Source organism: Aythya fuligula, chromosome 1, assembly GCF_009819795.1.
Source record: "Aythya fuligula isolate bAytFul2 chromosome 1, bAytFul2.pri, whole genome shotgun sequence".
Lineage (NCBI taxonomy): Eukaryota > Metazoa > Chordata > Aves > Anseriformes > Anatidae > Aythya > Aythya fuligula.
In genome coordinates this window covers 331,794-357,008 of record NC_045559.1, presented here as the reverse complement: position 1 = coordinate 357,008, position 25,215 = coordinate 331,794, and the positions used below count along the sequence as shown (strand labels likewise).

Below are 25,215 nucleotides of genomic sequence, written 5' to 3'. Positions count from 1 at the left end.
TTGCTACCCATTGTCAGTGATGCTGAATTCCAGGCAATAATACCATTTTCATGCAAGCCATAAAATGTGGTCTTATTTGGGGTGCAGATACCATAGCTAGGGAGCCCTATAAAAATGTGTAATAAATACCACATCACTGAAATGGCAATGATAATACATTGCTTGCTTCAGCTCAGGGTCACTCCAGACGGCTTACACCAGAAAACTCTGGGGGTCCTAAATGCCTTTGGCAGTCTTACAGTGAGACTTCTACATGCTGGTTATGAGCTACATAAACATTAAACCAAGACATAAAAGCATTAAAATATCAGATATTTTGGGTTAAAGTCCAGCCTCGTAACTGGGGCATCTCTGTACCTGCGTCCAGTGTGTGGTGGCCCCCTCCTGAGAGCCCACCTGGCCACATTTCCCACGCAGACACCTCGGAGGAACAGGCACAGAGATGCCAGCTGCAGGTGCAGGGATGCCAGCACCTATGCCCGGGGCAGAGGGTGGTGGCCACGTGTGCTGCAGCCTTGCATCCAGGAGGAGCAGCCCAACGACCCTCAGAAGCAGTACATTGTCCAAGAGCTCACACTGTCTTTCCTGCCAAACTGGAGCCTCTCTAGGCAGGCAGACAAGAATAATGATGCTCCAATGAGCCCACAGAGAAGGAGGTGTTTAACCATTCAGGCCTTGCATTAGGACACTTGCTTGGCAGAAGCACGTAAAAACTGAGATTACGAACCAGCCTTTTGGATTTAACATACATTTCAAAGCTGGCCATCTTCAGGTAAAATCAAAAGCTGTCTTGAGTCCAAAACACCCACTGAATGGGTCCCATGAGCACTGCTCCCTCCTCTTCTGGCCTTGTGCTCATGTGCATGGTGTGCAGGATGTAGGCTTCTTGCACCCATGGTATCTGGTGCCTGGATGATTACAGTCCCTTCTGCACTCTGAAATCTCCAGTACCTGCATCTGTTTTCTGCAAAAAAAAAGACTGCCAAACTCTGAGACTTGGGTGACATGGACAATTGTGCTGAAGGTGAGCACCACTCCTGCAATGGCAGATGAAGCAAGGTACGAATGACGTGTGTGCAGACACTTTGTCAGCTTTGGTACACACCAATGTGGTGCATCATGCTGGACCTTTCTTTGCCTGCTGGTGCATACATGTAAGTCACCACCCTGCAGCTGGCTGTGCTTGCACAAGAGCAGAGCAACATTTGCTGGCAGGCAGCAGGGCTGGATGTCTCATGCACAGATCTTGATGGCTCAGCCCTGAGCCTGCTGAAAGGCTGTCTTGACAGAGCATGTGCTTTCCCAGGAGCAGCAGCACTCCCACCTGGCTCCACATCAGCGTGACTGCAGACGGAGGGGTGAGGAAGGCTGGAAAACCTCTGTCACGCAATGTCCTGTGTAACTGAGAGAGCTCATGGCAAAGCAATGGTAGAACCCTAGAATTGTCAATTTTGATTTGGAGCCAAAGTCCAACCTGCACAACTTCCACAGCCAGAAGGAGGCAGGGCTAATTTTTAAGGCAGAGGGTATAAAAGACAATAGTATCAAGACAGGAATAACCTGCCCCCACAAGGGCATTAGTCCCTTTTAGAAATTTCCACAACATCTGACACGAGGCACTGGAATGGGTTGCTCAGAGCAGCTGTGGATGTCCCATCCCTGGAGGCAATCAAGATGAGGCCCTGGGCAGCCTGATCTGGTGAGTGGCATCCCTGCCTATGGCAGGGGGGTTGGCAGTAGATGATCTTTAAGGTCCCTTCCAACCCAAGACATTCTATGGTTCTATGAGCAGTGATCCCCCTGCTGCAACTCCTGCAGCAGCACTGCTCCTGCGTCAGCCAGAGGACTCACTCCTCTGCATCTCCCTGGGTGCTGGGCCCAAGCCATGCCTATGGCAAGGTGGTCCACAGATTCATTACTTGATGTGCAATAATTACTTCCTTTGCAGTGTGTCATTTCACTGTTTGGTCTCTGCTTCTGTTTGATATGAGTCAGCCCTGCAGCCAGTGTCAGTTTTAAATACTCTGGACTGGCAAAACTGAAATCACCTACTGACGTCCTGCACAGCATCCTTATGCCTCGGGCACCAGGCTCTGCAGTGTCTGTGAAGCAAGGAGCGCTCCCTGCTGAAGAACGTATCCCCCTTTGGCACCATGTTCAGTATTGACCGGCCTCTGCTCCACCTGCCTGCTCATCTATCATCTATAAATACAAGCGTACCTGTTAGTTAAAGGAACAGTGATGCTGTGAGAAATGCTAGTGAATTACTGTAGGGAGGGCACGATTACAAATGGGACCCTGCTCAGAATGGACTATATATTTGATGGCTCCTCCAAACCAACCATGATGTTAAATCACATCCTCCTTGTTTAATCCTGCCTCTGCAGTAACAATCCCATTCTTTCCAACATCTCTGCATACAAAGAGAGCACCACCAGCCAATGCTTATTTGCTGCATTTGTCTCTGCCTTCACCCTGCACAGCTCTGTTCAAAGCAGGCTGCCCGACAGCACTCACAATATTCAGACTGTGCCGCTGATTGATAAAGGCATGGGGATATCTTCTCTTTCTACTTACTACCCTGTCCCTTACATTGCCAAACAGACTGTTTAGTTTCTGGCAGACTCTGCATAGCGGGCAAAGCCTCTCAAGTTGGCTGCAGTGACATCCAGACTGCTGCCCTGCACTAACAGAAGCACACTGGGCAGCGGCCACAGGTATAGCACCAAAAAGCACAGCGCTGGGCTGGCACAGAGCTGGTGCTAAGGATGGCAGGCAATGCAGGAGGTTAATGCACAGAGACAGGCAGCAAGAGGTGAAAACAAGGGAGAGAAAGTTATCACAGCAGGGTAAAGGGACATCACCTGCAGCTGGGACTGCAAGGGTCTCAGAGATGGGAGCAAAACACAGCGATTCTGCTATGTCCTGTAATTCCAGGACTGAAGTCAAGAGTATTAACTTACTCCCCCAGTGGGAAGCGCTCAGAGATCACATCTTGATGATGCTGTAAAAAATTATTGTACTATCATATTTGGGAAAAGCAGCTGGATGCACAGAGAACATGTAGATAGCTGTGAGTTGAGAGACACGACACATTGCCATCCAGAAAATACATCACTGGAATTAGCCCAGCATGCACCAAGGCACTGCATCAGAGAAGAAAGACGAATTATCTGACTGTCTACTGCAACAGCAGCTTCTTTCTTAGTAAACCTTCACTTGGGACAGCACCGGCCACCTGCTCAAACCGCTTTACATTTCTGTCTGCTCTCCAGGTCCCTGGTGAGGATGGGCGGGCTGCTCGTGCCTGCAGAGCGTCGCAGAGCTCATTCACATTCAGGCCACTGCCTTTGCTCCTGGCCTGCTGGTCTGAGCCATACGGCCACATTGTTGCTTGCGTTCTGCCAGAAAAGCACATTGATGCTGAAACTGGTCCCGGGTCTTGCAAGGACATCCCCTCCCCAAACCTGCAGGGGCCCAGAGTCACGGCCAGACCTCCAGCATGCTACAGGCATGAAGAGGGCAGTGGGGCTGTGTCTGCAGGGAGGGTGCCTTCACACCACCAGCCTCCCGCTGGAGGAATGAAGTCTGTATTGAAAATAACCTTAGTGAGTCTGTTAGCAGAACACACAACTGGCAAGTCAAGACTAAGGAGCTCTTACACTGACACCCTGCAGCTGAAGGCAGATGCTCCTTAAAAAATTAAAAAAGGAAAGAAAGACAGCCCTGAGCAGAAATATTCTGTGGACTGAAAGGCTCAGCTGGGAGAGCAACATCGCAGGGAATGACAGAGTGGGGCCCCAGGAAGGATGTTCGTGGTTCTCTGGTGCAGCCAGGACGTCCATGGGAGTTGCCTGCCTGTGGGAGAGGCGTGGGTGCCTCCACTCAGATGCTGCCCGTGGTGCTAAGCCAGCCCCAGGAAAACATCCTCCTCACCCATCAGCTGATGGTCAAACGACAAGTGTAAATCACAAGATGCAAATCACAACAAGCAGTAACTACAATGAAGTGATTGTGAGAAAGGAAGCTGAGGGAGCTGCATGGCCTAACTAGATGCAAAGGAAAAATATCTGGTAGCTTTAAATGTTGCTTCCCCCATTCTGCGAGGATTTTCCTCACTGGACAAACGCTGTAGCCCCACGGCTGCCCACTTGCAGCCCTGCAGCAGCAGCTCTGCTGCCTCCCTCCTGCTGTGCTGGTGCCCCTCGTTGGGCCAGGGCTACGAGCACTGCACACTGCAGCTGGACTCAATGCCCCGCCAAGTGTTGTCTTATTATTGGCATTATTTTCTATCTCATTTTATAAATTCTGATGTTTTGTTCTGTATTTTAATGAGTGATTCCTCACCAAAAAAGCAGTGATTTTTCATGGCAGCACTGACAAGGAAGCCTGTGGGACTGCAGTTAATTTAAAATCCAGCAAAATGTAGAGGCTGTCTGAATTTCTTCCTTGCAGTACTCATTTGCCTGTACTTATCTACACACTTTATCAAACTTTGAAGTCTTACATTTTCCTCCAGTATGAAATAACCAAGCTGGGGATCAGCAATGCAGATAATCAGCGCGCGGGAGCCACAAAGACCAGCTATGGATGGTTGCAGGGACCCGCACATCTCAGGCTGTCCTAAGTGAGGAACAAGGAAGAAGCCAGGAGTGACTTGCTTCCAGTGGCAGCTCCCTGCTGTCCCTGTGAGGAAGCAGCTCTGCTGCTCAGCATGCCCAGAGCTGGGTTGGGACAAGACCAGTGCCAGGAAAAACCTCCATCGCAGGTCCAAGGATGGGCTGCCATACCTCATTGAAAGGCTGCCAGCCTGACTTCAACAGCAGTGTGATTTTTTTTGCTATATCACTACCATGTCATGGCTCATTTTTAATGCAGATAATTCCTTTTCTCTTAGGTCTGAATGGCTGGAGCAATCCAGATGAACCTCTTAGAATAAGGTTGCTCTGCATCGTACCATAAGTGCCTAGTTTCCATATTAACCTCATACAAGAGGAAACCTAATGAAAGCTCTAACAACCCTTGATCACTGGCTCCAGTCAGTGGTCTGCTTGGCTTCATCCTCTTGATGCGTTTCCCATGCCCATCTCCAGTTTGGCCTTTGCTCTTCATCTCCTGCACTCATCCTGCTGTTCACAGCCCTGCACTATCAACAAGATCAAAAAGCTGAGGTGGGAAAACTCATTCTAATACATTATTTGTACATCACTGTATTATTTATAGTGTCGCATTTCAATGTTTTGGACTGGTGAAACTCAAATCCCCTTCAGTTTAAGCCACTCTCCACTCATGTAGCCACCTCCTGCTAAAAACAAGTACGTTGTGCAGCCTTGTTGACATTTCCCATCATGGAACTCTTGCTGCTCAGGGTGACACAGTTTCTTTTCCCAAATCTTTATTCTTCTGGCAATTTAGGGTTGAGAGGCCAGTAAAGGATTTTTCCTTTGAGATGCTTTCCATCCTGTCTGGTGCACCAGGACCCTCACCATAGGTGAAGAACAGAGTCTACACAAAAGTCTCCTTTGGGAAGACAGCTTCTTCTTGCTCCTGGCAGGTCATGCTGTCTTCCCTAGACTCAGATTCCCATTTCCAGTGGTCCCTTTCCTCTCAGAGAGTTTCCTAGCCCTACTGCAGGCAGCTAGATTCCCTTATTGATGAGGTCCTCTCCCAAAGGTCCTGCCTTGTGCAGCTCCAGCTGGATTGCTCCAGCACCTCCTGTATCGCCCTTAAGGATGCTACTGCTTCTGATTTTTTAGGCCTTTTTGGTGAATTTCTGTCATCCTTTTGAAATTCCCCTTCAGAATTTAGCATGGCAAGTGTTTTCAGTGTCTTGCCTTCCTCAAGATGCTGAGCCTGGTAATACTGTTGTCATTCACTATTCCACATTTTCTGAAGTGTGGCTATTTCTGTAACTCCGTGTACAGGCAGCACAAGGGCAACGTGCATCCTCTCCTCTGATGTGCTCTGGAGGCAGTGGTCCCGGGCGGGGGGGTGGTCACCAACAGAGCGTAAGCCAGCCCCCAGCACTCTCAGACTGGGGCACCAGAGCGTTTGGCTTCCACCTCCAGGCCCTTCCCCTGCTGAAGTCACCCCACCACTGGGTTTCAGCAGCACTTCTACAGTGGCACCCCCAGACTTCAGCGCCTGGTCCCCACCACTGCTCACCTGGATTACTCCAGCCATTCAGACTTCAGCTCCTTAAACTGTGCAAAACCTTTGCAAACACTGTGCCAACCAGTCCAGACCTCACTGCCACGTCTAAGTGCTGTGTCAGATTTTATACTCCCCATTGTTTCTCCTCGCAGTACCATCATCCCAAGGCCCTCCTCCACTGCCAGGTGCTCCAGCCCACCCAGAGCAGAAGAGCTCGACATGAGGGTCCTGTAAATCCTGCACCACTTTGGAAATCTTGCAGCACTGTTTTCAGATATAAAATGTGATGTTTAAACCAACAGAAGGCAGGAAAGCCTATCAAAATGCTTTGTTACTTATTCAGATAGCGAGCCTTATTTATTGTAAGGTCTGCATGCATCATTCACTCTCTTTGCACTGCTGCAGAGTTTTGTAAGAAGGCCCTGGATGACAGCCAGGGCAATTGCCACGGGGGTGGCCTCTGGCCCTCAAGTCCTGGAGGCAGTGTAGGCACTTGCACCCCATCAGAGGAAAGCGCTCTGCAGGGCAGCTCAGCTCCTCGCATCTAGTCCCATTTTAATTTTGCCCAACTAAAATAAATATTCCTGAAGATTCACTGGTGTACCAAATTGACAGCATATATCCTTATGGGAACTTCAACGCAAACAGAAAAAGCTATTACAGAGACAAACATGCCTGGCATGGAGGTAATCTTACTTGAATATTGCTCAGATTTTCTTTTAGTTTATCAAAACTTAAAAGGTGTTTGTCCTAGTTACTTCAGATGCAGTTTGGCAGACATTGAGGGGAGCAGCATGTCTCAGAAACGTTTCGTGGTGCAAGCAGTTACTTGCATGGTTAAGGAGAGACTCTGTCCTGAGAAGAAATGCTGCCATTGCACTGTTTCTTTCCCTGGCAGCAGTTCTGCATCAAAAGCGGCACAGCCAGCAGGGCCAGGGAAAGGATTTTCCCCCCTCTACTCTGCTCTCCTGAGACCCCACCTGAAGCACCAAGTTCAACTCTGGGACCCCCAGCACAAGAAGGACATGCCCCATCCCTGGACGTGTTCAGGGCCAGGGCTGGTAGGAGGGGTCCCTGCCCATGGCGTTGGAATTTAGTTGATCTTTAAGGTCCCTTCCAATCCAAACCATTCTATGATCCTATGATTCTGCCACAGGCAGATGGGGGAGGAACTGGCACTGGGGTGCATGCAAGGTCTGCAGGGGGGTCCTGCCACAGCTGCCCCCAAAGACTGGTGAGACGGGAGCTTGGGGCAAGGGCAGGCACCAGCATCTTGGACAGGGCATGTCCTGTGGGAGGAAAATGCCAGGCTGGCAGACAGTGATACTGGGAGTGCCAGGCAGGTCCCTGGTCACACCAGGCACCAGCACCCCCCGGCACAGCTCAGGACCAGTGATGGCATCCTGACCTTGGTTCCCAGCCTTGGGACTGGCCCCGACCAGGCTTCCTGCACCCAGAGCCCCATCTCAGCTGCGCAGCCAGGAGCCCCTGGCAAAGGGCAGGAGCATCCCCAAGGGATCAGATGAGGCCCTTCTCACTGTTTTATCAACAAGTTTTTGGAGTTTTCTTTTCTCCTTAAATGGGAGGGTTTGACCAGATGTTCCTTCAGACGTCCTCCAGACATTCCTTCCAATTTTAATTATTCTACAGGTCTGTAACTCCTCTGCAAGCACCCCGTATTTCCTGCACAAGGTGTTCAGTCAGACAATTGGGGACTCACAGTCATTCCCATTGCATGTTTCTTCAAGAAGCACTGTCCATCTCATTCCTTAATGGTCCACTATTCCAGAACAAGGACTTGCCTTAGACAGCAGCACCATACTATGAGCAAGATATCCCCTAGCTTTGTTTCACAGTTGATCCCCTGACAGTTCTTCACTGTTCCACCTCAAAATAAAACGTCATACCAGGAGTGTCAGGCACAGCACCAGTACTGCTGTACAGCTTGGAGCTCTCAGCTGTGCTGCAAACAGCACAGGAGCACTTGAAGCAGCCTGGAGACCCTAGGAGAATCCAGAGAAGTGGCGTTTGCACCACAGACCTTCATGTTCCCTAGCACCCCCAGGGAATTATTTTTGCTGCAATAGGGAGGCAAGCTACATCTGAGAAGCAGAGGGGACTCAAATTAGCGGATGCTGACAAGCTGAAAACCAAGACACAGAAGAGAGAATGAAACAGATTGTGGCAATTTCTTCTCAAATCCCTGATGCAGGTAGAACAAATCAAATGGCTCTAACCCTTTCAGAAGTCAGGAAGGTAAAACAAATTGTCTAAGGCATTTAATAAATAAATAAATAAACCAGTGACTTAGCAGTTAGGGCAAAGATCTCATTCACATTGCTGAGGAAAAAAAAAAGGCCCTGGGAATAGAAAAATCAGTTCACACTGTTAAAAGTAATATTACAAAAAAAAAAAAAAAGAAGAAAAAGAAAAAAAAAGAGAGAGAGAGAAATAGGGACAAGGCATTTGTTTTATTAAAACGCTCAAGGAGAGGTCAAGAATATTAGAAATAAAGTCCCCAGGTTGTGGTTGATGCAATAACTGCAGTTTTAGCAATTTCAGAAGGATATTTGTTCAAGGTGGCAAAGCTCCAAGAATCTTCAGAGGAGGTGCTAGGAAAGGATGCTCTCTCTATTTACTTGCAGCTGAAGAGTAGTGAGCTCATTGCAGTCTGCCTGGAGAGTCTCTCTGAACAACACTCTGCCCGGGACTCTCTGTCCACACGGCAGCCAGTCACACATTAGCAATTCACATTTTCTTTTTCAGAGATGCTCACAGACAGGACCAAATCAGAAGGTATTTCAAAGAATGGGTAGGATAATCCTTGCTTTTCTCAGCATGTGTCAGGCTCTCTAAACATATGCCATGGGCAGCCATCAGTCAAGACACCGGGCTTGGCAGCTATCCATTCTGATCCAGTATGGTGTCTTTCGCTACACCCCTCTGATGCTAGATTAGGGGACTTAAGGATAATAAGAGATGGCATTTATCTGGAGATCTCCTAGGTAAGGAGCAGGACACTGACTGTCCAGAAAGCTCTTGGACTACATTTGTGACAATTTATTTGTATAGAGAACATGAAGAAAAAAAGATATAGTGGCTCGTTAAGCACTTTGATTCCAAGTGGCTGAAAACATGAAGGCAGAGGTAACATTGATAGGAATGATCACAAAATGGTAAGTGTTCACGGAAAGAAGGAGAAAGGTAGGAAAGGAGAGAAACAGGAGTGATTGCTATCACACACACAAAAGAACAAAAATCCAGAAGACACAAGCATGAAAATAAATGTCACTATGGAAAGAAGCAAGAAAAACAAGAAATCATTCTGTAAATACACTGACAGTGAGAAAAAGATCCCAGGAGTTGCTGGTAATTATTGGTGCTCTCTTGGGTAACTGCAGATGGAAAACTTCCAATGGATGAAACTAAAAAGACCAATGTACTTAATATTTGTTAGTCTTTAAATAAGCCTTTAATACAAAGATCAACTGTGAAATGATGTGTATCTTTTCAGAGGCAGACAGGTAAGATCTCACCTGGAAACCAAAAGCAGAAATTAATTAAGAATATTTGGATAAGCCTGACTATACATCTACTAGGAAGTTTAAGAACAGATTGAAGCAATCTAAGAACACTTAAGCTCATCTTTGAAGGCTCACATTATATAGAACATGTCCCAAAAGCATGGAAAAAAGCAAATTGCCAAAAAGCAGAAAAAATAAGAGCTAAAGAAATGCTGTAACTTCAGTTCATAGGGAAAACAAACAAACAAACAAACAAAACAAAACAAAACCCACATTGGAACAAATGACAAGCCAAAGTATTTTCACTTGTCTAGGAGGAAGTGATGCAGTAACAGTAAGAAGGGATTTGTCAAGGACAGACCATGAGAGGTGCTGGCAACCAAGAAACAGTCAGATGCTTTCCTTTGGCTTCTCCCCCCTGTTCCACAGCTGCCCTGGGAAACACAGCTGAGATCAGACTGAGAACTTGCCCTGGTGCTTTGCCAATGGTCCAGATGGGTAGAGGTGCCAAGGGGTTACGAAGGGGCTATCCTAGGTTGGGGTCACCTTTAGCAAAAGGAATGATGGATTGGAGAAGACCCTTAACAAATCTACAGGTAGTACAAAGGGCCTGCCTAATATTCCAAAGTCCAGCAAAGAACAAGGCTAGGAATTATATGGAGCCTGATAAACTGAAGGTACTAAATCTATGCAGGAGCCATCAGATGCAAAAGGATTCAGATAGGGAAACACTTGATATGTAGTGGGTTTTGAAGGAGGAAAAAAAAGTGGAGGCTATCACACGCTGAATGTGAGTCATACATCACACCATTTCATAAAATGCAGTGTTATGAGCTATCAAAAACACAGCCTGAAAAACATGCAATGTAATTCTGCTGCTGCACTCCTCTGCTGTCCTGCACCTGCTCTGGGCACTGCACTGTCAGCAAGGAACTGGGCTGGCAGGAGGCTGCAGAGGAGCAGTGGCAGCTCTGGGAAAGCCGGAGGGAAAGCTATGGGGAAAGGCAAGGCAATGGGGGTCGACAGCCAAAAGAAGAGGTGACACTGAGGAAAACACCGCAAGCAGTGTTCAGTGTACACAAAGTTTGTGCAAGGGGGACGCAAGCCAGGTGTTCCCCATACCAAGATTCAGCATGGCATGACAACCCAGGAGAAGTATCAGGTGTGAGAGACCTCCCTAGTGGTGAGGACAGATGGACACAGGGAAGGGGAAAGCCCATGGCACATCTGTCCCTGGGGCTTCCTGTGACCAGGCAGGATTTGTCACACAGGGTGGTGTGTTAGAACCTTCTTGTTAGTTCTCTCTGTTCGCCCTGGGGACCTGCACCAGGGCTTTTGGGGTCAGAGCCAACTGCATCAGCAACTTCCTCTACCCCCCACTTTCCCCAGCCCAAGCTTCCTCCCAGCAGCAGGCTGCTAGCTCAGGGGTAGCCAGCCACCAAAAGGCATTTCAGACATGCCAAGCAAGGCTGTCCCAAGCCACACGGAGGTGGATTAACCTCTGGCATCACGCAGGTCTGCCCTACATACATACACACGCCTGTCCTCCAGGACCAGAAGTGTGCTCTTGTTCAGCCTCCCCAGCTGACCAGGGCCTCAGCCTCCTGCAGACCTCCACATGAGGAGACCCATGGACCATTGGAGAACTCAGCCACCAAAGTCACTGGCATGGCTGAAGCCTCAAGAGCAACACAGGTCAACAGCTGCTGCTGCTTCCAGCACAGCTGAATGCCAGCACTGCTGGCCAGCCCACAGGCACTCACGGTGCTTGCATGCATCACTCCTGGAAAACATGAAACGCTAAAGCTAAACCAGTCTTCATCTAAATTATCTTTGCCATCCTGAATATATTTGCAAAACAATCAGAATTTTGCTGGCAGACTTCTCCCTCAGAATAAAGAATTCCAGGGCACACACTGAAGGCATTGAATTTTCTTAGTATTTACTCTGATAAAAATCTGACCCAAAATCAATTTGTCTGCAAGATTTTTCAAGGAAGATGCATGAGGACTGCATGTGTTTATGGATGTCTTGTCACTTACTACAAAGAAAAGGCTTTCTTGTTGGAAAAGAAAACATCACTTGGAACTGAGTATTCAGATGAGCTAGGGATCCCCGCACTGCTGTTCCCTAGCCCCGGAGTAAATAAAAGCTGTCAAACAAATGCACTGGGAACAGACTTGGAGAGCTGTAAGGCCAAACAAGTGAAAGAAATACTGGGTCAAACACAATACAACTATTAGTTAGCTACTGGTAAGCACCAGTTAGCATATAGCTCATACTGAACAGCAGTGGTGCGTGCAAACTTCTATGTAACTTAATATCAGACGATGCAATCTGGAGATCAGCACCCACCCAGCCATCTCACGGGGGGGTGGTGATGTGGGAACAGCCTCAGGAAGGGGTACACGGCACTATTGACACCGTGGCCTGGCATTCGCAGCTGGGATGAGGGTGGTGGTGTGCTGGAACCACACCGACCACGCTCTGTGCAGCCCTGCCGCAGGCACTGTGGTGGTTTTACCCAACACAGGCACCAGCAGCCCTGCATGGGAATGTCCCTTTCACTCTGCCCTGCTCACAGCCTGGGGCAGCTGAGCCCTGTCCAACAGAAAGAACACAAAGCAACCCGTGTGAGTGGCTGTCGGGCTCAGATCCCATTGCCTGACTCAACAGACATTTCTTCTCTGCCCCTTTGACTTCACATCTTGTGTTTCTCACGTTACCAAGACCACCTCTGTATGATCCTGACAGCTCTGACATGACTAGCATGTACAAGGTGTTGAGCATGTAGATTGCATGTGTGAGCTTCATTTGCCCCAAGCTCAGTGCTATGAATTTCACAATACTCCTATACCTAAAAAATGATACAAGCATCCAAAAAAAAAAGAATAATTTCTGGTTTTATATACCTTTTATGAAATGCATGCGGCTAGGAAAAATTAAGTCAATTACAGCAATCCTGTATAAATTTGCACAAGCGGGAAACAGAAGACAGGGCAGATGCTTGCTCCAACAGTGCTGGCAGTAGGACTGGAGAGGTGGCCGCCTTCCTGTGCTCCTCACTATGAGCTGGCCCTGCTGGGGGAGGCTTGAGCCTTCACCATGTTGCCCCCTCCTCCTTGTTGCCATCAGGGGCTCCAGGTAATTTTGAGAATAGCTCCAAAAGCTTATTGATTATAAAATCCCATAGCATTATTTTACCCACACCAGCCTCCTAATGTTTTTATAAACATACTGTACTTCTGGCTTTAGCAAGTTCCCGAGGCAGTGAATTCCAGAGCTAACTGCAGGGTGAAAAAAAACAGTCTTGTACTGGTTTTCAGTTTGCTTGCCATTAATTTCATTGCACACTCCTTTTTCCTTGTGCCATGAAAAAAAAAAAACACACAGAAGTTCCCTATTTCCTTTTTATAAACCATTCCGTATTTCCAATATTTTTAACATATTTCCTCCTATTCATCTCGTTTCTAAGGTAACAATCCTGCTCTTCTACGTCTCTCTTCAAAGCAGATTTTTTTTTTTCATTCCTGATGATTTTTGCTGCATCTCTGAGACCCTTTAACTCACTCTGTTCTCACTCACTCACTAGCAGTGCTCACGCTGGTGCGTAGCACTCGAAGGTGTCATCATAGATTTTAGTCATGGCATTAAACTATTTTCCACTTTATCATTCATCACACTCTTTAGGTGATCTAATATCACTGCATTTTGTACTGAAGCTGAACGTTGAGCAGAGGTTTCCAACGAACTCCTTAGAAAACAACCTGCGACTTTTCCCAAGTTCAACTGTTAATTAGGAATCCTACCAGGTAATTGAGTAGTTCATTTTTTTTTTCCTTCTTGTAGCTATTTTGCATTTATTTTCATTATTTTGTATTCACCAACATGTTTCTTTTTCCCCAATTTCTTTAAATCGCCTCAAAGGGCCTCAAAGCTGTTTCTGGTATGGAGCTAATGTAAACAACTGTCATCTGCAGGCTGGTTCTTCACTGCTCAAACCCATTTCCTGGTCATCAGTAAACACAACCATAGCCCAGACCTGGCACTTGCTCTTCAAACTCCTGCTCTGACCTCACAGTATTAGAATTTCTTGTTAGCCCCTTCGAGCAGATGTTGTTTTTCACCAGACATGGCTGCAGTCAGTCTTGCCTCTCTAACAAAGGACTTGGGGAAGCAAAGCCTGAACCCCAGTCCTCACCAAAGGGACCCTTGTCAACCACCACTCTCCAACAGCAGTTATCCTCAGGGAGGTCTCTGCTGTCCGAGATAACCAGCAGTTATCCCCCTAAATCAGCAACGGGGTCCATGCCTTGACTTCCACTCAAAGGTAAGCACCAGCTGTGACAAGCGGTCTCAGAGCTGGAGTTCACCTTGCACTTGGCCAGTGAATGGCTGGGGAGCAGCAAGAGAACCAAGAATCACTCCCACACATATTGGCCACTGAAATCATCTGCAGCACCATGAACGCCTTCCCGTGCTGACTAGTGGGTGACCGTGCCCAAGTGGGTCCGACAGAGCAACCGGCTGTGCAGGTAGACACAGAGGGCAGCGATAACAGCAAGTTGGCTTGGATGCATTAGGTGTTGGCTTATCTGCAATATGCCACCTCGAAGTATTAGTTTTCAAGATGCATTCATTGTCATAGCAACAACAAGTGCAACATGGAATTGATGTACTTACCATCCTTCTGAGACGCAAAATTAGACTGAGGGCTGGGGAGCAGATTGAAGAAAACAGCCCCCACAGCGCTTGCACCAAGCCCTGGACAGCCCCACTCCCTGCAGCGCTGGGGTGGGGAGATGCAGCCCTGTACCAGACTGCACCAGCCTCCCTGCTTCTCACCCGGGGTCCCAAAGGCTCCCAGCTCCATGTGGGTATGGGGTTCCCATGGGTGCTGATGCCCACAACAGCCATGGCACGAGTCAACCTTGATTTGCCTCCCCCTGACCCCTTACCTGGCCTTGCCACGGCTGCTCCTCCGGAGCGTGGGCAGGTCGGCCTCCTTCTCCTCCTGCACGCGCTGCAGGGATGGGGAGCGGCTGTGGGCGCTGCGGGTGCTGCTGGTGCTGGCCAGGCTGCCGTCCCCACCGCCGGCCCCTGCTGCAGCCTCCTGCATCTGCACCAGCAGCTGGGGAGGCAGGCTGCGCAGCGAGGGCACCGGTGAGTAGGACGCCCGGCTCTCTGCCTTCAGGTTGTTGTCGCTGGCCGAGCGCTGCAGCATGCGCGGTGAAGAGAGGCCGCCAGCACTGAGGATCCGTCTCCGCTTTGTATAGCTGGGAGTTTCTCTGAAAGGCACTGCAAAAGAGCCAGGAAAGCAGCATTAGCTACCCAGAACAACGCTGGTGTTGGTCGGTCACGCTGGAGCAGGAAGATGGTGGCAGAGAAGGAGCACAGAGCTGGGGCAGGAGTGGGAGCACAGGAACAGCCACAGCAGATGAGGACGTGTCTCCATCTGCTTCCAGCTTCCATCCCAGCAAGACACCCAGAGCACACTGCTCTCCTCAGGGAACATCTGCAGGCCTGGGAGCACGTGGAGCCAGCAATTTAGATGGCATGGCAGCCTGGGGAGTGTTTGGAAGCAGTGTCTGGAAAAGCATCAAGGAACCCCGTGGGGGCACACAGTGATGGTGAGGGTCAGGACCACCAGCTTCCAGCCCACCTCCAGCTACCACTCTGGTTTGGAGGTGGTGACACAAACACAGGACATTGTTACTGGCCATGATCCTGGCCATCAGTTACTCCTCTGTTCTGGAGGTACAATAGGCCTAAATCTATAGCTTCAGGCATGTGCTATCTCTAAGCCTCAAAAATGTAGTGTACAGAATAAACCACCAGCTACACTCTGCCCTTCCTGACCCTGTAGCTAACTCTTACCAGTGTCTGGAAGAACCAGACCTCACAAAGGCACCTGGAGATGCCAACTCCTGCTTCTGCCAGCAGCTCTGCAGGAGGAGGAGTGGAAATGGAAAACTTCCTGTAGACGCAGAGGGATGAGCACTCTGCTGCAGACGTGGCACATGCACACTGTGGAGCTGGAGTGTTGCAGAACTTAGGTCAGGAAAGACATATTTTCCTGAAGTTTGTTCAGTGAATCCATTTTCATTCTGAAATTTAATATGCTTAAAGTTTGCCTCACATTTGTGAATGCCTTCAGCAGGGAACACATAGTCAACAATATCCGCTTGTTTCATAGAATATCCCAAATTGGAAGGAACCCACAAGGACCATCAAAAAATCTGACTCCTGGCTTTGCAGAGGACTACCTAAAATTTAAACCACCTGAGAGCATTGTCCAAATATTTCTTGAACTTTGGCACGTTTTGTGCCGTGACCACCAAGGCTGTTGCAAATTCAGTGACGAAAGCAAGGGGATACTTAAAACACAGCATCTGATGCACTGCAGAGATCTTCTGCACTACAAAGTTCTCCTGCACTCCTGATGAAAGGCATACTCAGAAGTGGTGTGATCCCACTAACAGGGGACTGCACAACTTCACCTTTCCAAGACTACTCCTTCCATGGTAACTTGTACCTGGTGTGCAAACAGGTGCTGAACCCTGAGCACACTTTAACTACCACAGCCAAGAGGCTTCAGAGGAAGGGACTGGCCAGGTATCTGAACAGGACATTGCCTGACATTTAGCAAGGTCTCTCACCCTGTTCAACTGCTGACTGAATGCCTTCAAAGCACTTTCCAGCTGTGCTGCACAGCCATACTTGCAATATTTTTCTGAGGAATAATTTAGGTTCAAAGTACAAGAATTTCAGGATCCTGTAAATCTTCCTGTTGTCATAGCAACTCGATGCATTTGTTCTCCGATGTCCCAACCACGTGGTGGGGGATTTCTGCCGGCAGCCTCTGTGCTCCCTACAGCGATTCAGCCCAGCTCCCAGCCCAGCACCAGATCAAGATGTCCCTGCACCTCTGCCCACGGCTGCAGCACTGCAAGTGCCTCGCATCCCTGCAGGAAAAACAGGTCAAAATGGGAACCCAGAAGGAACAAGAAATATCAGATGGAAAGATGCAAGGTCCAGGCCACATAAAATGTGCTGTGGATTCAGGTGTGCGGGAGTCTGCAGGGCTGTAGCAAACAGGACTCACTAACCTGTAGCCAGCCCCATCAATGCAATACACTTGAGCTGAAGCCAAAGTCAAAGTCAGGGCTAACTACTACCCTTTCAAAGGCAACACTGAACATGTTTGGCTGACAAGGACTGCCAGCCTGAGTTTGTGTGTCATCCAGACATTTTATTTTGTACTATATCACCTCTCATAGAAAACCACTTTAAAAAATCAGAGAAGCAAATATTAAATGGATGCATGTCACAGTAACTGACAGATTTAAAAATTAATAGAAATTGGAACTAGTCACTGGAAATGCAAGGAAGTTCCTTGCTACTCTCTAATACCTGTTTTCAAACCAAAGCAATCCATGCACTTCAAGCGTTCTTGAAAAACAAACAAATAAACAAAAAAAAAAAAGAAAAACAAAACAAAACAAAACAAAAAACAGAATTACTTAATTACTTTTAGTAAAATAAGTGTTGAATGCCAACTAATGATGAAAGCACATCAGTTAGTGTCATGAATACATTTCCAAACTGAAGGCCAAGGCAAATAGCAATGAGTACACCCATGGTGTGCTTCCAGGAACCCAAAACATAGGTGAAACTCAGTGATTATGGGACTGTAACCTGCGAAAGGTTGTGAACTCATAGTGGCTGTCAACCAAACACAAGCTCAGTGCAACTCTGCCAGGAACAGAGTTAATCTGAGCTCATTACATCTAAACTGGGGAACAGCAAAGCCCCAGAGAGGTGATCTCAACAGTGCTCTATCAGGAGGCAATGTCACAGCTGGAGAAATGCAAGGTTTGGAACCACACCATATTAAACTTTGCTAGACTGAAAATACCAAGGAAAAAATCAAGATCTACAAGAATGTGCCTGGCAAGCTCTTTGCCTGTCTTGGACAAAACCAGGAGCAGCAGTTAGTCTTTTGCAGACAGCTAGGGCTACTGGAGCTCTGCATCAGCCAGTCAGGCTGAGTATGCACTGTGCTTCCCCTGCGCACGCATGGCCTCATACTTTACTACAAGTAGGCCAAAGCAGTCACCAAGTGCACCAGATCTGCAGCCACAGCCCAGCCGTGGCACCAGTGCAGTCACCACTCTTCTGTATCTGGCTGGGCTTGGCATCATTGGTCCTGGCACCAAAGCCAGAAAAAAAAGGAGGAGGAAAACAAGAATACAGCAATGAAAACCTCAGACAGCAGGAGATGGTCTGGTTTGCTTTGGTGCACTTTATAAATTAATTATTAGTTTCTAGATATTAGCTGCTTAGAAAACTAAAAAACCAAACAAATAAAAAAAAATAAACATTGCTGTATGTTGAAATAATTGTGTACAAGCTCACTGTAAAACTATCTCGTTGGCAAGCTGCTTTTACTCAACTGAACTAGAACTGGCAGAACTTGGCCAGAGTTGTGCAGTAGGCATGGTCCTTCATGAGAAAAATAAATAAATAAATAAATAAATCAGGGCAATAATCTGGAAAAAAAAATCTGGAAAACATTGTTAGCATTCAATATAAGAGAAAAGGGGGAAAAATTGAAAAGCAGTGACTTATCTTGCAAGTAAACAAAGCAGCACATCTGACAATGGATCCTTTCAGTCTATGTGAGATCTCTGATCCTGGTAGCCTTAGCTTAACTGAGAAGTAGCAGAAGCCTGAACTGCAACGAGCACGGACATCGCTCCAGGAGATGTGGAGTGGTACAGACTTTACTGTGAGATGTTCACAGCAAGCACCAATTATTAGGCAATGAGACACAAACAGGTTGCTCAAGGACTCCCTGGTGAAAGGGAAGGCACTTTATAATTTCTGACACAGGTCAGGGTAAATTCTTTAATTTAGGCTGTCAAATTAATCACCTGGTTACCCATTTCCACGCTCTCCACAAGCACAGTCATCACCTTACATATGCAAAGTGCTCACTCCCAACACCAAAATTATAGAATCCACTGTAAAAACAGCGCAAAACATAACCACTGTCTCAAATTCACATCAGAGATGAAGAGCAGCAGGGCTGCAGAAAAAAGTCCAGGACCGCTCTGCTACTCACTAATCCATTTATCATAACATCAAGCATAAGAGTCCCTGAATTACAGCATAACATAGCATTTACAGGAGTAAATAAGAAGCTGTCCAGGTCACATAATAGACTGCAAAGGCAAGGTTTCCTGACTGTTTAACTCTAGAAGTGTGTTAAAAGAATGGTATTACAGCTGCAAAGGCAATCTCTTGACAGACAGGAAGAAACCTGCACTGACTAATTTTAACTTGTTCCCCAGCACACAGTAACCGCACGTGAGGTGAGATCAAGACAGTTTACTTCACTTGCCAAAGTGCAATTTAGGGGCAAGGGAGTCACAAGTCCAGATGACGAGTGAAAAAAATTGCTTTCCAATACTATCACAGGAGCAGAGACTTTTATATGCCACACATGCATACCGTGTGAAGTTCCATAGGTTCTCAGGTGTCCAGCATGCCCTGATGTCTCCTGGCCAAGGCAGCTATACCCCAGGACCCAGGGCACCTACCCTGGCACATAGGGGACAGCTCAGGGGACTCTGCAAACACCTTGGGAGCCTCAGTGCAGAGGTACTGCTGATAGAAATCTGCCTGCTCCAACTTTAGTGCCTAGCCTCTGGAGCCTAGGCTGCCAGTTTCTGGGTCACTGTGCCTGGGAAGGCAACTGGAGCAAGACCAGTTTCTACAGAGAGGTTAGTGAACCAGGGATGATGACACCTGGCCTGGAAAGCTTGGCTTTAATTGAGAACACAGATGTGAACACATACAGGCAGTTTCATAGGAGGATGGCAATCAAAGGAACACAGCTATTGCTTGTATGAACAGTATAGGACTTGTCTCTCCAGATATTCCAGAGATTTTTCAGAGCCCTCATCTAAACACAGACTTACATCCAGCCAGTCTGGATGCCATGCCACATAGATACACGCAAGCCTGGGTCTGCTCTCACGACAGCAGTTAGATATATTCAGAGATATACAAAAACATGTTCGGCTGTGCTATGCAATGAGATGAAGACAGCAAGGGAGACAAAATCTGTTGCATGTGGCAGAACCGTGGGAGAGAAAATTGTGCCTTGGCCAGATGGCAGAAAGGACAGAAGAGATACCCACATTGCACAGGGAGGTGTGCTGAGGCAGATCCATGGGATGGACCTCAAAATGGACAAGCTAATGGTAGAGGCTGTTTGGTGTTGAAGGGTACTATGGGTGCACTTATTTGCACAAGGAAGTTCAGCAGAAAATCAGCACTTGGCACAGGCACAAAGACAACAAAGGTACCAGGAACATGTCCAGGGGCTGCAGCAGACAGAAGATTGAGGCCACCATGCACTTGAGGCAGTGACACAGGCAGCTGTGCAAAGGACAGGAAAGTGATTGTCCAGTTCTACTCTGCACTGCTGCACACAGTCCTTGAGGTGAGGCTGCACTTTTGGGTATCACATATAAGAAGGATGTAAAACTGTTAGAGCGTGCAAACAAGGGCTGCAAAGATGGTGAAGGGCCTTGAGGGCAAGAGGTATGAGAAGCAACTGAGTCCACTTGGTTTGTTCAGCCTAGAGAACAGGAGGCCTCATGGCGGCCTGCAGCTCCCTCAGGAGGGGAGTGGAGGGGCAGGCGCTGAGCTCTGCTCTCTGGGGACCCATCTGACAGGACCCAAGGGAACGGCATGGAGCTGGGACAGAGGAGGGTCAGGCTGGGGGGTAGGGGAAGATTCGTCACTGAGAGGGTGATCAGGCATTGGGACAGGCTCCCCAGGGCAGTGGTCATGACACCAAGCCTGATGGAGCTCAAGAAGCATTTGAGCAACACTCTTGGACATATGGCTTTATTTTGGGGTGGTCCTGTGTGGAGTCAGGATTTGGACTTGATGATCCCTGTGGATCCCTTCCAACTCAGGATATTCTATGATTTTGTGATTCGATGAGAGCTGCACTTCCAGCAGAGCCTCGCTCAGTACTGGGAGCTCACCAGGGAACCTTTACTGCTGTTTTTAAAAAGGCCTTTTCTAGGAGAAGTAAGCAGGAGACAAACAACACACACATGTGATTTGCTGTTTACTTCTCTCCCTGGTGGAGCACTGCATATTGAAAAACAAAAATCTGGGGGAAACCCGGCACTTCTTTGGGAGATGAGTGAAAGAGAACTTCCTGCTAGGGCTGAAAATGCTGAATTAACCATCACTCTTTGTTTTGAGCAGCACGTTTCAGAGGCTCTGGCTACCTAACAGAGAAAAAAACAGAACAGCCACAAGCTTGCAACAGCCAAATGACGTGTAATGACATCTGGGTCTCTAGAATGCACAATAATCCCAGGCCCATTTACTGTCTTAAAAGCACAAGAGGACAAGTCTGCCAGGTTGTCCTATGGGACAGCAGGGTCTCAGCTACCATACAGGTGCCAGTGAGGATGCTGAGGTCCTGTCTGGCTGCACTGGCTCTAACCCTGAGGGCCAACCATCTCCAGCATTATGACACAGCTTCATTCAAACAAAAAATTGGGTCACTCAGCTTTACAGAGAACTTAATTGTCTTCTGATCAGAAGCACATTAAGCAAGGTATCCATTAAAGGTATCCATCATGCTGCTCTCCCCACTGCATCCACCGAGTGAGCCTTGACTTGTCACTGAGACATAACTCTGCCCCATTCCCTGCCAGTCATTCTCATACTAGTGCGAAAGAGACTGAAATCATGCTCTTTACTACAAAGATAGCTGGAAAGGAGGACTGGAGAGGGCTGCTGGCAGGTTCTCCTGCTGGGGATCTCTTGCAGGACACTAGATGTGTGTTCACTGATCCAAGGACTCCCCAGCACCAGAAGGTGGTGGCACTCCACCCTGTCCCCTGGGCCCTGCCCACAGCATGCCCCAGTATATCATGCATGACCTCCCAGAGTCCAGGCCAACCTGTCAGCCAGCTTATCTCAACAGCAATGTGGACAGCAGTGGGTCAGTGAGCCCAGCGCAGGCAGAGGGATGGGGTCACTGTTCCCTGCGGGAGTGGGAAGACCAGGCTGGGGGAGCCCAAGGCATGCTTTGGCTAGTTCTATAGGCAGCAAAGCCAGCTTCTCACTGCACCTCAAACTACCTGAAACTGGCAATACTAATAAACTGCTGAGCCTGAGCTGCAGCGACCAGGTGCAGAGACAGGATGGTTTCAGCCTGCTGTGAGGCAGCCAGTTCTAGCAAAGGCTTCCTCTTCCCAACCCCCAAACCCACTGCTCCCAGTGGGGAAGGGAGGGAAGTGAGAGCAATAAAAAAAAAAAAAAAAAAAAAAAAGGCACCAAAAAACAACTTTGTGCAGCTCATACAATCAGCTTTGAAGATTCTTTTCTATACCTTCTCAAGAGTTTAATCAAAGTGTGTTTACTGGGTTTCTCGCAGCAAAATGAATCACTTCAGTTACCATGACAGCGCTGCTCGAAGAAGCACAACCGTGCTCCAGCCAGCCTGGTTAATCTGACACTTCCGTGTTTGCTTTTGCCCTCCACAAGGAGAAATGCATGGCTCTTGGGTTGAAAATGCCCCTTGCTGCTCAGGTGTGGTAGGAGCAGGGCGTAGCCAGGGTTCCCCAAGGAGTTCTGGGCCCCGAGATGCTGCACTGTCACTGGGCGGCACCTGGACCACGCTCCAAACAATCCCAAGCTTCAGGCTAATGAACCAAAATGTAATCAACACTCTGAGGTTATTTAGAGATTTACTGGCTTGATGTTAAATATTCATGTAAAAGAGCAAAAGAGCACGAAGTGCAAATGTCTCCACAGTTCCAAGCTGAGAGGCCACATTTACATTTTAATAGTGGAAAATTACAAAGCAGAACGAAGAAGGCACATAGCATCTCCCCTCATGTGGCACACTGACGCTCAGGCTTCTCTTCCATGTAGGAGAGAGAGGATACTCCAAGAGACCTTTCAGGTATTTTTTTCCAGGAATGAAAACTAAAGGAAAAGTACACAATGATCAGGCAGACCAGAGCCACCCCCTTAGCTCCAGCAAGGTAACTGCTAATTTACCTCACTACTGAGAAATAGTGCACTGATAGGAATTGGAGTCAGTTCCCCCCCACACACACACACCTTTTTAATTTAAAAAAAAAATCATCCTCTAATGATTTCTTCAGTCATCTTCATTTGCCTCTTAATTACCCATTCTCATGTTCTCATGTGATGCTTCATCCCTGGACACCGCCCCTCAGAACTACCCCCTCCTGCCTCACTCCTCCATCTCAGTGCAGGTCTTTTGCCCCATCCCACTCAGAGTGTCAGCCCTATGTAGCTGGGGACAGATTTCTCTCTGTATTTGTAAAACTTAAATTGAAACTGCTAAAAATACATTTTAATCAAACTTGCTAGCTTTTCTCTACAAACTGTCCTCAAATGTGCTTCCAATTCACCTGTGAGTAGTACATGATATGAGATTGTCAGACTTTCTCTTCAGACAATATTTATCAGCCTGATGCATATCATAACCGGAAGATTTTCCTTGCAAGAATTTTCATTCCTCTGCTTCTCCTTGTCATATTCAGAACATTTAGTGTCCTGCTTGGACTCTTAGGCCACTGCTCAAATCCCCACAGAGGAAATCCTGGCAACTGCATAGACCCGTTACAGGAGTGACAAAATGAAATTAACAGTGATGACTAGAAAATCAGAAGCATCAAACAAGTATTTCTGATCTATATTTGAAAATAATTCCTATACATACCTCCATACCATCAAAAATGCACCCAGAAATAAAACAGGTTAAAACTTCCCCCCACAATTCCAAGGATAGCAGTAACAGATGTTTATTTAGTTATATACGTTCAAATTAGCGGGTCAAAAGCTTCTGCAGCAATGTTCAAAAGAATTTGCCATACAACTCACTGAATCATTGGCCTATATCTATAATACTCTTTAAAATGTGTCAGTGGACAGGGAGGCAGTTTTGAAAGGGTCAGCGGGATTATTCAGATAACCACAGAAAGCATAGCTTTATATCATTTCTAGGAAAGAACTAGACACACTGAAACAGGACACTTAAGAATTGAAAAATAAAGCATGAGAATTTAATTTATATCACCCAAGATGGCTTTAAGAACTCAAATCTCACTGACACAAATAATAAGCTTGGGTGAAACCATTGACTTCACTGTAATGATACTGATTACATGCTACCATTTGTCAAGATACTAAGGCAGATTTTAACTGACAGTAAGACAAAATAATCAATCATTAATGAAGAGCAACAATTGGGAATATTTCCAATATTATCCAGTAAGCCAGTTCTTGTTACAGTAATATTTATATTTTTACCTTTACCAATGACCTCTCTATATATGGACGTATATACGGTAATATATACACACATTATAGACAAACACAGATCATTGGCAATAAAACTGCAGGTGACGCCATGGCTGGTGCAATAGCATATGAGAGAAGGTGCTGACACAGTGGAATCTCGAGCATTTGTTAAGATGGGATCACCTGAACACATTTCATTACTTCCTGATGCAAGACAAAGCAGCTGGGAAACACAAACATAGTTTATACAGTACAGAACTGTCCCTTGAAAAAGAGCTCCTTTCAGAGAGACTGAAACAGGCCAGTGATTCCTGACACAAACCACCTACAGACAAGCTCCAAGACCAATGCAGTGAGCAGAAAAGCTAACATAACCACTAGATGTATCAGTCCCTGAAAAAGGGTAGCACAGTCTGTTCATCCATAAGGTTATTATGGAAAAATGCATCAGAATGCAGTCAACATTGCTAAAAAGAACGTTAAACTGTTGCATATTTTTTGGGGGGGATATTAAAAAGCAGAAAGAGTTCAACATAAAGCCATGCAAAGGTTCAGAAGCTGGTCAAGCTGACCTAAACTAAGAAAATAAATAAACAGAAGCTAGTCGCTGTTTGCCAAGCTAACAGAGAGTCACAAATTCGTATATTGGGAAAGAGTATACTCCACAATAGAAATTTTCTGCATAAGAAACTTATGCAAAAGTTTGCACAGAGTTGTGCAAGTGTTTGAGTTTTCACCACAAGGTCCCAATACTGGCCACTCTGGTCTTAAAATTTATTGTCCCATCAGCATCATTTTGAGGAACTTGTCAAACTCTCCATGAAAAAAATAAACCATAGAATCATAGAATGGCTTGGGTTGGAAGGGACCTTAAAGATCATCTAGTTCCAACCCCCCTGCCATAGGCAGGGATACCACACACTAGATGAGGTTTGGCAGGGCCCCATCCAGCCTGGTCTTGAACACCTCCAGGGATGGGGCATGCACAACTTCTCTGGGCAACCTGTTCCGGTGCCTCACCACCCTCTGAGTAAAGAACTTCTTCCTAACATCCACCCTAAATCTCCCCTCTTTCAGTTTAAAACCATTCCCCCTTGCTCTATCATTATCTACCTGAGTAAAGAATCCTTCTCCAACCTTCTTATAAGCCCTGTTTAAG

At 47.1% G+C, this 25,215-nt stretch overlaps 1 protein-coding gene across 1 annotated transcript in view; it reads right to left on the bottom strand.

Moving 5' to 3' along the window:
* Positions 1–25,215, bottom strand: part of SHANK3 (SH3 and multiple ankyrin repeat domains 3) — a 346,038-nt gene that overhangs the window by 222,200 nt on the left and 98,623 nt on the right. The window contains exon 10 of the mRNA XM_032196507.1: positions 14,636–14,975. Coding sequence (XP_032052398.1) covers positions 14,636–14,975 — 340 coding nt within the window. The remainder of the gene's footprint in view (positions 1–14,635; positions 14,976–25,215) is intronic.